Below are 12,592 nucleotides of genomic sequence, written 5' to 3' on the forward strand. Positions count from 1 at the left end.
TCTCGTCCCTCTCTCTCCTTTTTCTTTTCATCCATCACTCTCTTTTCTTCCTTTCTCTGATCCTCCCACCTCCCCCCTGCGTCCAAGGTCCACAAAACCTGCATCATTCATTCATTGTTCTCTGCATGTGTGTGTGAGAGAGAGTGTGTATGCGAGAGAGAGAGAGTCAGAAAGAAAGTGTTTGTTCAGTGAAGCACGGAAATGTAGTTTAGACTGCACTTTCTTTTCCCATCTGTGTGTGTGATTGTGTTTGTGACCATGTGTGTATGCATTGTGTGCGTGCCTGTGTATGAACGTGTGCATTTGTGTGTCTGTGTGTGTGACTGTGTGTGTGTGAATATGCATGAATGTGTGTGTATGTGTATAAACAGCCCAGTGAGATCTCCTGCAACACAGACCACTTCTCCCTGGTTAAACAGGACTGGCGACCATGCGTGGATGTGACATGGGTGTGTCTGTGTGTGTCTGTGTGTGTCTGTGTGTGTCTGGGTGTGTACAAGGGGAGGGAGGGAGGGAGGGAGGGAGGGAGGGAGGGAGGGAGGGAGGGAGGGAGGGAGGGAGGGAGGGAGGGAGGGAGGGAGGGAGGGAGGGAGGGAGGGAGGGAGGGAGGAGAGGAGAAGGGTGGAGAGAAGGGAGGATAGAAGGATAGAAGAGAGGAGAGAAGGGAGGTAGTGAAATGAAGGGAGGGCCACAGATGAATGATACAGCTGCTCCTTAATGATCACATTAGGGCATCAAAACCTCTATGGATGTCGGACATGCACAGAGACCAAACTTCTGATGATCCCCCCCCCTCCCCCCCGCACACACGTTCATTGTTTTCTAAACGTCATTAAACATTCATCCTTTACATCCAGTCTTCTTCTAACCTGCACTCCCTCCTTCCTCTCTTCCATCCTCCCCTACAGGTATGAAAGACAAGGCAGGAGAGAGGAGAGGGGCTGTGAGGGCCGGAGGGATGACAGCATGGAGGGATGACAGCATGGAGGGATGACAGCATGGAGGGATGACAGCATGGAGGGATGACAGCATGGAGGGTTGACAGGATGGAGGGATGACAGCATGGAGGGTTGACAGGATGGAGGGATGACAGCATGGAGGGATGACAGGATGGAGGGATGACAGCATGGAGGGATGACAGCATGGAGGGATGACAGGATGGAGGGATGACAGGATGGAGGGATGACAGGATGGAGGGATGACAGCAGAGGAGGGATGACAGGATGGAGGGATGACAGGATGGAGGGATGACAGGATGGAGGGATGACAGCATGGAGGGATGACAGGATGGAGGGATGACAGCATGGAGGGATGACAGCATGGAGGGATGACAGCATGGAGGGATGACAGGATGGAGGGATGACAGGATGGAGGGATGGCAGGATGGAGGGATGGCAGGATGGAGGGATGGAAGGATGGAGGGATGGCAGGATGGAGGGATGACAGCATGGAGGGATGACAGGATGGAGGGATGACAGGATGGAGGGATGACAGCATGGAGGGATGACAGCATGGAGGGATGACAGCATGGAGGGTTGACAGGATGGAGGGATGACGGCATGGAGGGATGACAGGATGGAGGGATGACAGGATGGAGGGATGACAGGATGGAGGGATGACAGCATGGAGGGATGACAGGATGGAGGGTTGAGACTCGTCTTCTAGTTTGGTTTCTTTCTTTCTTAATCCTCTCTATCTATCTCTCTCTCTATCGCTCTCCATAGTTTCCTTCTGCCGTTCATCTCCCAGCTCTGTCTCTCTCCTCCTCATCACCATCGCCGTGGCAATGCCTCAGGTGTGATCTCTTCACCAGATCTCAAGATCTGAACACGTTTCTCACCTTGGATCCAAACACACACACACACACAACTTAACAACAATGTGTCTAAGTGTGTCCTCTTCTCCTGCTCCATCCCCCTCTTCTCCCATCCTCCTCCCTTGTTCCTCTTCTCTCTTTCCTCCCTCTCTCCTCGACTCTCTCCACTGCAGCATAGAAGCGAAGCATGTTGTTCTGTGGACAGTGTTTCCAGTAGCCTACGTGACTGCAGACAGTGAGGCTGTCTCTGAACCAACCTGAGGCACTGGGTGTGTTTGTCTGTGCATGTGTGTATGTGCATGGTGTGTGTGCGTGTGCATGGTGTGTGTGTGTGCATGTGTTATCTCTCCCCGGGATTGACCAACCGTGCAAATCTGCTGAGTAATCGAGGTCCAAATCCTCATCAACATTAACCATGCTTAACCCAGGACACACACACACGCTTAAACCAGGACACACACACACACAAATCAAATCATTCCCATTACTCTGTACCAGAAACCACAATCTAATGACCAGAAATCCCAGAGCCAACCGAATTATACTGTCTCTATTATGTCACACACGCGTCCTCTCTCTCTCTCTCACACACACACACACACACAGAGCACACGCTCACTCAGAGATCCGGGAGCTGGGAAACACGACTCACTGTCAAACACATCTCTCTCTCTCTTTCCCTCTCGCTCCATCTCTCTCTCTTTTGGTCTGTCTCTCTCACAACCCGTTTGTGTTTTGGTCTCTCCGCCTCCCTCGCTCCATCTCTATCTGTTTCTCTTTTGGTCTATTTCTGAACCTGTGTTCTTCCCCTCTCTCTCCCTCCCTCCCTCCCTCCCTCCCTCCCTCCCTCCCTCCCTCCCTCCCTCCCTCCCTCCCTCCCTCCCTCCCTCCCTCCCTCCCTCCCTCCCTCCCTCCCTCCCTCCCTCCCTCCCTCCCTCCCTCCATCCCTCCCTCCCTCCCGCTGCCTCCTCTCTTATGTTCCCTACACTTCAAGTCCACAACACGCATATATTGTACTTATCTACACATCAAACCAGGATATTATCAGAGATCAGACTGTTATGAAAAACACCTTCTAAGTTTCATCAGTAACATCTCAGACACACACACTCTCCCACACACACTTTGTCTCTCTCTCTCTCTCACATACACACACACACACACACTCCTAGCCCACACACAGCTCCAAGCCTTTGTGTGAGTTGACACCTGGAAGACAAAGGCCGGTCTCAGCCCTCTGGCCGTCAGACTGAGGGGGGATGGGGGGTGGGAGGTAGGGGGGTGGTGGTGGCAGTCTTTTCAGGTGATTGAGTGGAGGTGGTGCAGGGTCTTCTGGTGGGAGAGGGGGAGAGGGGGAGGAGATCACGGAGGAGTCGGACACAGAGACGACTCAGATATCTTTTTCCTCCAACGGTGGCCAATCACAAAGACTCCCAGAAGCCTTTGAGGCGAGGCTCTGATCTCCACGACATTTCAGATGTGATGCAGTTCCATCCCGATAGACACAAGTGTGTGCGTGTGTTACTTTGAGGGGTGGAGATGAAAGGAGCGCTACAGGAGATTGAGTCGAGGGACAGCAGAGCGAAATAGGGAGAAAGACAGGGAGGGAAAGAGAGAAAGGGAGGGAGAGAGAGAAAGGGAGGGAGAGAGAGAAAGGGAGGGAGAGACAGAGAGAAAGAGAGGGAAGGATAGAGAGAAAGACAGGGAGGGACAGAGAGAAAGGGAGGGAGAGAGAGACAGAGAGAAAGAGAGGGAGCTCCTACTGGGGTAGCACCTACTCACATGCAAACACGTGTACAGCACACACACACACACACATACAGATACACACACACACAAGCGCATACACACACACTAACACACAAGCATTGTTGCGGTGGATTATCATGCATCGCTGACGAGGCGTCTGCTGTGATTGGCTGTTCCATGTCAGTGAACAGCAGATATCTTCTTCACAAAGACCTGTTGCTACCTGAGCCAGACTCTGGCTCACCCCCACCCCCGTGTGGCCATACACAGGTACTGCACGCCTCAGGAACACACACACTTTATTTCGGACTACAAAACAGCAGCAACTACACAACAAGATATTGCACGCAGCCGGGAAGCCACACGTGACCAAACCTAGTTTGTCCTGAACAAAAACATTTCAAGACAACCACACACACACAAACACACTACAACACCCTTGTCACACACACACACACACACACACTACAGCCCAACGTTATCACATGGGCATCATATATCAATCACACACACCAGAACACCCACAGACACGTGTGTGTGTGTGTGTGTGTGGTGCCTCAGAGTCCCGACAGGGCGGTGACAGAGGGGTAGCGAGCACGGTGAGCCAGGCACTTGTGCAGGTCGATGAGCAGGGAGTGCCTCTTACAGCCCAGGTCCTTCTCCAGAACCATGCGGCTTTGCTCCAGGGAGGCCAGAGAGGCCCGCGCCCCAGACAGCTGCTGCTGTAGGCTGGCCCCCGTGGCCCGGATCTGGGCCTCCTCCTCCACCAGGCTGGGGCGGGGGGAGAGGGTTGACGGTAGAGGAGAGAGAAAGGGGGAGACGGGGGTGGGAAGAAGAGGGGTGGGAAGGAGGAAGGGGGATGGGAAAATGAAGGTAGAGTGTAAAGTGTGTGTGTCCATGTGTGAGGTGTGTATGTGTCCGTGTGTGTGTGTGTGTGTGTGTGTGTGAGTACCTGAGCTGGGGGGGGTCTCTGCAGAGCTCCATGCCGGGCCTGAAGGAACGCAGGTGCAGCCTGGTCTGGGCAACCCTCAGCGGGGGCTGGGTGTTCTGGAGACTCTGCTGCAGGGACAACACACTCCTCTCCTGGGCCCCCACCTGCTGCAGGACCTACACACACACACACACACACACACACACACACAGACATACACACACAGAGACATACACACATACAAATTAGTTTACTTTCACATCGTCTTTCAGTTCTTCTCTTTCATTTGGACTCACAGACACTGACATACCTTATACCTCCCCCTATCTCCCCCTCCTACCTCCCCCTATCTCCCCCTCCTACCTCCCCTGGTCTCCCCCTCCTACCTCCCCTGGTCTCCCCCTCCTTCCTCCCCTGGTCTCCCCCTCCTTCCTCCCCCTCCTACCTCCCCAGGTCTCCCCCTCCTTCCTCCCCTGGTCTGCCCCTCCTACCTCCCCTGGTCTCCCCCTCCTTCCTCCCCCTCCTACCTCCCCTGGTCTCCCCCTCCTACCTCCCCTGGTCTCCCCCTCCTACCTCCCCCAGCTGGGTCTCCAGCTGGCTGTGTGCGAGGCTGATCTCCTGGCAGCGCTGGCTGAAGGCTCGCTCCACGCAGCTGCTCTGGGCACGCAGGTCCTCAGCCGTGTCCTGCAGCACTCGGCCCCCCAGGCCCCGCAGCTCTGCGCTGGCCCGCTCCTCACGCAACGCCCCCGCCACGCCCGCCCGCGTGGAGCCAGCCCACGCCTCTCCGTTACTCACCCTGAGGGGGGGGGGAGTGTGTGTACTCACTGGTCCTGTGCCGCAGCAGAGCTGGCGTGGTACTGTGTGTGTGTGTGTGTGTGTGTGTACTCACTGGTCCTGTGCTGCAGAGGAGCTGGCGTGGTACTGTGTGTGTGTCTGTGTACTCACTGGTCCTGTGCTGCAGAGGAGCTGGCGTGGTATTGTGTGTGTGTGTGTGTGTGTGTGTGTGTCTGTGTACTCACTGGTCCTGTGCTGCAGAGGAGCTGGCGTGGTATTGTGTGTGTGTGTGTGTGTGTGTCTGTGTACTCACTGGTCCTGTGCTGCAGAGGAGCTGGCGTGGTATTGTGTGTGTGTGTGTGTGTGTCTGTGTACTCACTGGTCCTGTGCTGCAGCAGAGCTGGCGTGGTACTGTGTGTGTGTGTGTGTACTCACTGGTCCTGTGCCGCAGCAGAGCTGGCGTGGTACTGTGTGTGTGTGTGTGTGTACTCACTGGTCCTGTGCTGCAGCAGAGCTGGCGTGGTACTGTGTGTGTGTGCTCATGTTGTTCAAGCGCCCACACTGTTCATCCAGGCTGTAGGCCTGTTCCTTATCAGACCAGTCCAGCTCCAGGGTCTGCTTAGCTTCTCTGTTACTCCTGGCTCATACACACACACACGCACACACACACACACACACACACACACGCACACTGACTGCATTTATACAACTAGCTGGGCTATATAAAGCAAGCAATATTGAAAAGAGAAATTGACAACAAGACGTGTTCATTTGTTTACCGCTAGGGGCGCTGTTGAACAGTGATACCGCTTGTGACTCACTTAATCTGACTGACGACCTGACTGTGAGTTCTCTTCAGCAGCGACTGGATGCTTTTGATGAGGTCCACCTCCTAAACACACACACACAACACACACACGGTCAAACCAACTCAATTTATAAACTCAAACTGAATTGTGTCACTCAAGCACGTAAATGATCAACGTATTTACTTGTTATACCGATAAACGGACACATCTCACCTTGATAAGTTCCTCCTCCACGCGGTCTTTGACGAGGTCCGGTCCCAGCCGCCGCTCCCGGCAGCTCAGGTTGTCGGTGGCGATGGCGAAGGGTATCTCTGTGGTGTCCAGCGCCTTCTCCAGCCGTCTTTTTAGACCTAGAAGGAGGTCCGTCTCGGCCACCAGCTCTTCGATGTGCCGCTGCAGTTCGGACTTCCAGAAGTGGATGTCTTGAAGTCTCTCTCCCAGGTGCCGCGTGCCCTCCGACTGTGCGCGCAGACTCTCGGCCTCAGCCGCCGAGCAGAAAGCTTTCGACTCGAGGCAAATCTTCTCGGCATGGTTCCGGTCGTTAACGGCTTGGTGGAGGATGGAGTAGTTGTTGGAATGCCACTCTTCCGTTGTGTATTTGGCGGACCGGAATCCCGCGGTCGCTAGCCCGGAGGACGGGTAAAAGTCTTCCTTGACCGTCGCCTCGGGGTCTTTCAGAGGCTGCCCTTCTTGCGCCACATACCGGCTGTCAAAATGAGGCCTGGACACCAAAAGTTCCGAAATTTCCGACATTTGGTATTAAGTCTGTGATGTATAATATCAGGAACAACACTGCCGTAGAAATATTGTAAAGTTTGACCGAGCAGCGTAATATCAGACGCTGCTGCTGGAGAAGTGGGCACCTTGTGTGTTTGGACTGCGTTGCCTGGTTACCAGTTGGACAAGTTCCAAACCGAGACGGTCTAACAGGTCGTTCCAAATGAAATGAGATGAAACACCAGAGGCTATGATAGGCTGCGTGGAAGTACACACATACAATCACACACTCAAAAACTGCTGATAAGACTTCACTAGAAAGTAGCTCAGTTGGACTCGTGACTCGCGTACCAGTCTAACGTCGTAAATGTGCAACCTTTAAACCGCGCAACCGGCGCTGGGATAAAATCCCTAGAACTCTCTGAAAATCGGACTGTATTTCCTTGTCCGCCCTCCCCATACAAATGTGCCACACCCACATGTGAAAACAAATCTTCTCTCCTGGCGTCTAGTGACGTAGCTGTCGGAAACATTTGCAGTCAGAACCTGTTTCTTAAGAATGATGACTTATCACTATTAATAAACATGGACTCTTATCTATACCAGCGTATCATGTGTATGTGCGCACCTGTGTGTGTGTGTGTGTGTGTTGACGTAGAGAGAGATGAATGAGAAGGAACCACTTCAGGCTGTAATGCAGATAAACCTGGTAAGCACTCAGCACTTCTACAGTGTCCCCCCCCCTCTCTCTCTCTCTCTCTCTCGCTCTCTCTCGCTCTCTCTCTCTCTCTCTCTCTCTCTCTCTCTCTCTCTCAGTCCCTCCCTCTTTATCTCTTTATGTCTCCTTCCCCCCTTCCTCATCTCACAGTCTCAGTTTCTTTTGCTCGCAGGTGGTAACACCTCTCTACTCGTCTCCTCCTCCACCAGGACATACCAAGGTAAGGGACTGAGGCTCTGACTGTGGCCAGGCTAGGGGGCACTGAGCTGGGAATAGCTGGGCTGGGGAGAGGGGATCAGAGTGGATCTCTGTTTGGGAATTTCCTTCAGCATAGACAAAATTGTGTTAATGACTGACCTTAGATGAATAGTTGTTTTAGATTGGAGACGTCTGTGTGTTCATGTCTGACAGAGTTTTTATTTGATGGTGTTCCGTGATATCAGAATGTTAAATGGGGTGTAGATGGTGATAATCTGACTTTACTGGTAGACCTGAAAAGAAAAGTATGTTTCCAGGTTGAAGCTGACCTTGGTGTTGTCACAGGTTGAAGGACTGTGTTGTCTCCTCACAAGTGCTGAAGTGTTTGTTTGGCTCCTATGCAAAACAATGTGATCATATCTGCTATGGAAAGAGGATTGAAAGTATTCAAATTGTTTCTGGTCATTGTTGAGAATGAACTGGTGTTGTGATATTGACTTCCACTGACTCTCTCTCTTGGATCCAGTTCTGTCACACACTACATCCTCATTCCACTTGGATGTCACAAGACAGATCTAACTTAAACACAAACCCAGTCTATGTCACCCACCCACACACACACACACACACACACTCTCTCTCTCTCTCTCTCTCTCTCTCTCTCTCTCTCTCTCTCTCTCTCTCTCTCTCACACACACATACTCTCTCTCTCTCTCTCTCTCTCTCTCTCTCTCACACACACTCTCTCTCTCTCTCTAACACACACACTCTCTTTCACATACACACACACACATACATATATAACCAGTAGGCACACCCTCAATGCCAGGCTGAAGAGAGACTATGCTGCCTGACCAGTCACACTGGTGTCAAAACATAGCATCCGAAACTGCCTCATTTCAGCCTGTCAATAGAAACATCCTGGCGTTCTGTGTGTGTTTATGTGTGTGTTAATGTGTGTGTGTTTATGTGTGTGTTAATGTGTGTGTGTTTATGTGTGTGTTAATGTGTGTGTGTTTATGTGTGTGTTAATGTGTGTGTGTTTATGTGTGTGTTAATGTGTGTGTGTTTATGTGTGTGTGTGTCTGACTCAGTGGGATAATAACTCTATCCATCATCCCTCTACCTCGCCTTCTCGCTCTTTCTCTCCCTTTTTCCTCCCCCCTAATTCCCCCCTCCCCCCACAAGTATGGAGAAGAACCAGCCCCCCCCCCAGGACTTCACCCCTCCACCCTATCCTGGACCCCCCCTCACAAACCCAGTCTACCCTCCCCAAGCAGGTGAGGACTACCACACACACACACACACACACACACTCACACACACATGTTCACAGTAACTCGTACATGCTCACTCACTCACACAACATCTCCTCCTCTCTCTCTCTTACTCACTTACTCAACATCTCCTCCTTTCTCTCTCTCTCTCTCTCTCTCTCTCTCTCTCTCTCTCTCTCTCTCTCTCACTTTCCTTCTTTCTTTTTAAGGTTTTGAGCCTCCTCTATATCCTCCTACTCAGCCCACCAGCAAAGCACCATCTGGTAACATCCCTGAAACACACACTCACACACACACACATATACACACACATACAGAGATACACTGCCATTCACAGACATGGACAACCAACAACTTGCAACCGAGCTTCTGCTAAATGACTACATGTAAATCTCTCTTTCTTTGCCAGGTTATCAGCCCCAAATGTACCCTGCCCAATATGCTGCAGCACAACCTGGTAACAACACACACACACACACACACACACACACAGGACGTAGTCCAGGGGAAAAGAGAAAAGATTTGTTTTAGACGATCATTTCCTTGCGGGAAAAGTGCTGTCATCAAAGAGCCCATATACACACTTTCACACACTCTCACATACACACACATACACACTCTCACATACACACACATACACACTCTCACATACACACATATACACACTCTCACATACACACATATGCACACTTTCAAATACACACTTTCACATACACACATATACACACTCTCACATACACACATATACACACTTTCACATACACACATATGCACACTTTCACATACACACATGTACACACAGGTCAGAGTGACTATGAATAAGTTCAGTTGCTGTATAACCAGTCCCCTGATCCAGTGCAAGGGACCACAAGCTAACCAGGGCTGTTGTTACCCACAGCAGTGAGTGTTGACTGGATAATATGTCTGTGTTGTAGTATATGTGTGTGTTATAGTGGGTGTTATAGTGGGTGAGTGTTCCAGTGTGTGTGCTACAATGTGTGTGTTATAGTGTGTGTACACTATAGTGTGTGTGTTACAGTGTGTGTTAAACTTCTGATTCTTCCTCCAGGAATGCCCTCTACTGCTCAGGTCTGCACCACACAAACCTCTGGTGAGACACACACACACACACACACTCTCACACTCCTTCTCACACACACACACACACACACATTTCACAGTGGACCTTCCTGGTTCAGGGTATGATAACTGGTGTTATACCTTTAAGGAAGTGTGTTAACTGCTGACCACTACCAAACGTTCTTCTTCTTAATGTAAGAAGAATCTGGAACATTCTGTTAACATGTATGGCAGTGACTTCCTCATCCCATAACAGAACTACTGACCTTGGGTGTGTGTGTGTGTGTGTGTGAGAGTTGTGTGTGTATGTGTGAGGTGTGTGAAGTGTAAAAAGAATCCTGTTATTTGGTTGGTTGCAGCTGTGGACTCTTAACCCTTAACTCCGCCCCCCTCCTCTGCTCTGCTTGCTCTCAGGGTAGAACCCTGGTTCTATGGGTTCTCTGGTCTGGTTCCAGTTCAAATCTGGTTCTGAAATCTTAGTTCTGGTTCTGAGTTGTGGTTCTCTGCACAGTGGCGCAGCAGCCAATGGGGATGCAGCAGCAGCAGCCAATGATGATGCAGCAGCAGCAGCCAATGATGATGCAGCAGCAGCAGCCAATGATGATGCAGCAGCATGCGATGGTGGTGATGCAGCAGCCAATGCCTTCAGACTTTCCTGGTCAGATGACGTGCCCGCGGTGCCAGATCCAGGTTCTGACCCAGACCAAACACACACCTGGAACCCTCGCCTGGGTGATCTGTGCTACCCTGGGTGTCTTGTTGTGAGTGAACACACACCTGCACACACACAGAAACACACTCACACACCAAAGATATGCGTGCACATACATGAACACACAAACACATGTACATGGGACACTAAAAACATCTCTCTGTCTCTCGCTCTCTGTCTCTCTGTCTCGGTGTCTCTCTGTCTTTCTTTGTCTCTCTCTCGCTCTCTCTCTCTCTGTTTCTCTCTCTGTTTTTCTCTCTATGTCTGTCTGTCTCTCTCTCTCTCTCTCTCTCTCTCTGTCTTTCTCTCTCTCTCTCTCTCTCTCTCTCTCTCTCTCTCTCTGTGTGTGTCTCTCTCTGTCTCTCTCTCTCTCTCTGTGTGTGTGTCTCTCTCTGTCTCTCTCTCTCTCTCTCTCTGTGTGTGTGTCTCTCTCTCTCTCTCTCTCTCTCTCTCTCTCTCTCTTTATCTCCAGCATTTGGCCCTGCTGTCTGATCCCTTTCTGTGTCGACTCCTGCCTGGACGTGGAACATCGCTGTCCCAACTGTCAGCAAGTCATCCACATCCACAGACGCATGTGAACACACACACACACACACACAATGTGTGTACTGACAATTAATGTAGCGGCTAATGCTATATGATGTGAAGTTAGTTTGCTGTTGCTGGTTACAGAAAGCTAGTAAGCTGATTCAAGTATTAGTCTAGATGCAATCTGATGACTGTTAACTGATTGTGCCAACTGAAGGACTTTGTTTGAAACAAAATACATGTATGTTGTGGTGTTTTGGTTTCTATCACCTGCTTTTGCTATACTGTTTGACATAAGCTTAATATATACATAGATTGTGAAAAATACATTATAATAAATACTAAATAATTATTTTCTTCAATAATGATGTTTCTATTGTGTTTTACACACACACATAGACAACTCCTTCATCTCTCTCTCTCTCTCTCTCTCTCTCTCTCTCTCTCTCTCTCTCTCTCTCTCTCTCTCTCTCTCTCTCTCTCTCTCTCTCCCATAAGTTATTTCTTTTGGGACTGTGGACTCCTTCTTGTCCACAGGGGGCTCTCTAACATCAGCTGCTGCTGCTGTAAAGAGCAACCTGTGGAGTTAGGGCACCACCTAGTCTGTCATCATGGATTAGCAGGGGCGTTTCTACACGGGGGCCTACAGGGGCCAGTGCCCCTGTAAAAATGTCCCTGGACCCCCCTGTGGCCCCGCTGAGCTGACTGAATAAAAATAAAAAATACAAAAATGGGTTAATTGTTAATTGTTTTTTTTACACTTTTTTCTTTTTCTAGTAGTCATCATGAAACGAGGAAGGGACATTGCAGCCTTTTTTGCCCCAGTAAATACAAAAGTTAGAGAAACATATCAAGGTATTGAGAGAGTTGAGGAGCTGGAAGAGGGAGAGCCAGAGCAGTTTGTATGATTTTAAGGAAAATTAAAGTATTTAATGTTTAAATATCATTTGTTTCCGGCCCCCCAGTAAAATTTGTCTAGAACCGCCACTGCGGATCAGGGAGGAGGAAACACACACACACACACCCAACACACAAATACACACACGCTACAAGCCTCCGCGGTGCAGAACGCTTTCAACTTGCGTCAAATCTTCTCGGCATGGTTCCGGTCGTTAACGGCTTGGTGGAGGATGGAGTAGTTGTTGGAATGCCACTCTTCCGTTGTGTATTTGGCGGACCGGAATCCCGCGGTCGCTAGCCCGGAGGACGGGTAAAAGTCTTCCTTGACCGTCGCCTCGGGGTCTTTCAGAGGCTGCCCTTCTTGCGCCACATACCGGCTGTCA

General features: G+C 50.6%; 2 protein-coding genes across 3 annotated transcripts; one reads left to right on the top strand and one right to left on the bottom strand.

The window, feature by feature from the left end:
• Positions 1 to 3,847: 3,847 nt before the first annotated feature.
• On the bottom strand, positions 3,848 to 6,915 carry tekt4 (tektin 4). The gene is made up of 6 exons (XM_084685557.1): positions 6,293 to 6,915; positions 6,092 to 6,162; positions 5,764 to 5,907; positions 5,070 to 5,292; positions 4,518 to 4,672; positions 3,848 to 4,336 (listed from the first exon to the last, which is right to left on the bottom strand). The coding sequence occupies exons 1-6, from the start codon at positions 6,830 to 6,832 to the stop codon at positions 4,123 to 4,125; spliced, it is 1,347 nt and encodes a 448-aa protein (XP_084541683.1). The 5' UTR covers positions 6,833 to 6,915; the 3' UTR covers positions 3,848 to 4,122.
• Positions 6,916 to 7,403: 488 nt separating this feature from the next.
• Positions 7,404 to 12,033, top strand: LOC146237381 (uncharacterized). Of its 2 annotated transcripts, XM_084685619.1 has the most exons (7): positions 7,404 to 7,734; positions 8,901 to 8,992; positions 9,199 to 9,252; positions 9,399 to 9,446; positions 10,059 to 10,100; positions 10,581 to 10,830; positions 11,254 to 12,033. In XM_084685619.1, exons 2-7 carry the CDS (start codon positions 8,902 to 8,904, stop codon positions 11,357 to 11,359), a joined length of 591 nt encoding a protein of 196 aa, XP_084541745.1. In that variant the 5' UTR covers positions 7,404 to 7,734; position 8,901; the 3' UTR covers positions 11,360 to 12,033. The 2 variants fall into 2 exon arrangements, with proteins under 2 accessions (XP_084541745.1, XP_084541746.1); XM_084685620.1 differs by lacking the exon at positions 9,199 to 9,252 and having other exon boundaries at positions 7,405 to 7,734.
• The last annotated feature ends 559 nt before the right edge of the window (positions 12,034 to 12,592 follow it).

Source organism: Hypomesus nipponensis, chromosome 21 (genome assembly GCF_054491055.1).
Source record: "Hypomesus nipponensis isolate SF chromosome 21, ASM5449105v1, whole genome shotgun sequence".
Classification (NCBI taxonomy): Eukaryota; Metazoa; Chordata; class Actinopteri; order Osmeriformes; family Osmeridae; genus Hypomesus; species Hypomesus nipponensis.

What these genes read in the sequence shown, in the direction of transcription:
- tekt4 (XM_084685557.1), bottom strand. Translation starts at nt 6,832, where the DNA reads ATGTCGGAAATTTCGGAACTTTTGGTGTCCAGGCCTCATTTTGACAGC. An exon ending in CAGGTCGTCAGTCAGATTAA is followed by an intron (nt 5,908 to 6,091) that starts GTGAGTCACAAG and finishes TGTATGAGCCAG; the next exon opens with GAGTAACAGAGAAGCTAAGC. An exon ending in TCTGCTGCAGCACAGGACCA is followed by an intron (nt 5,293 to 5,763) that starts GTGAGTACACAC and finishes CCCCCCCCTCAG; the next exon opens with GGTGAGTAACGGAGAGGCGT.
- LOC146237381 (XM_084685619.1), top strand. Translation starts at nt 8,902, where the DNA reads ATGGAGAAGAACCAGCCCCCCCCCCAGGACTTCACCCCTCCACCCTAT. An exon ending in AGTCTACCCTCCCCAAGCAG is followed by an intron (nt 8,993 to 9,198) that starts GTGAGGACTACC and finishes TTTCTTTTTAAG; the next exon opens with GTTTTGAGCCTCCTCTATAT. An exon ending in ATATGCTGCAGCACAACCTG is followed by an intron (nt 9,447 to 10,058) that starts GTAACAACACAC and finishes TTCTTCCTCCAG; the next exon opens with GAATGCCCTCTACTGCTCAG.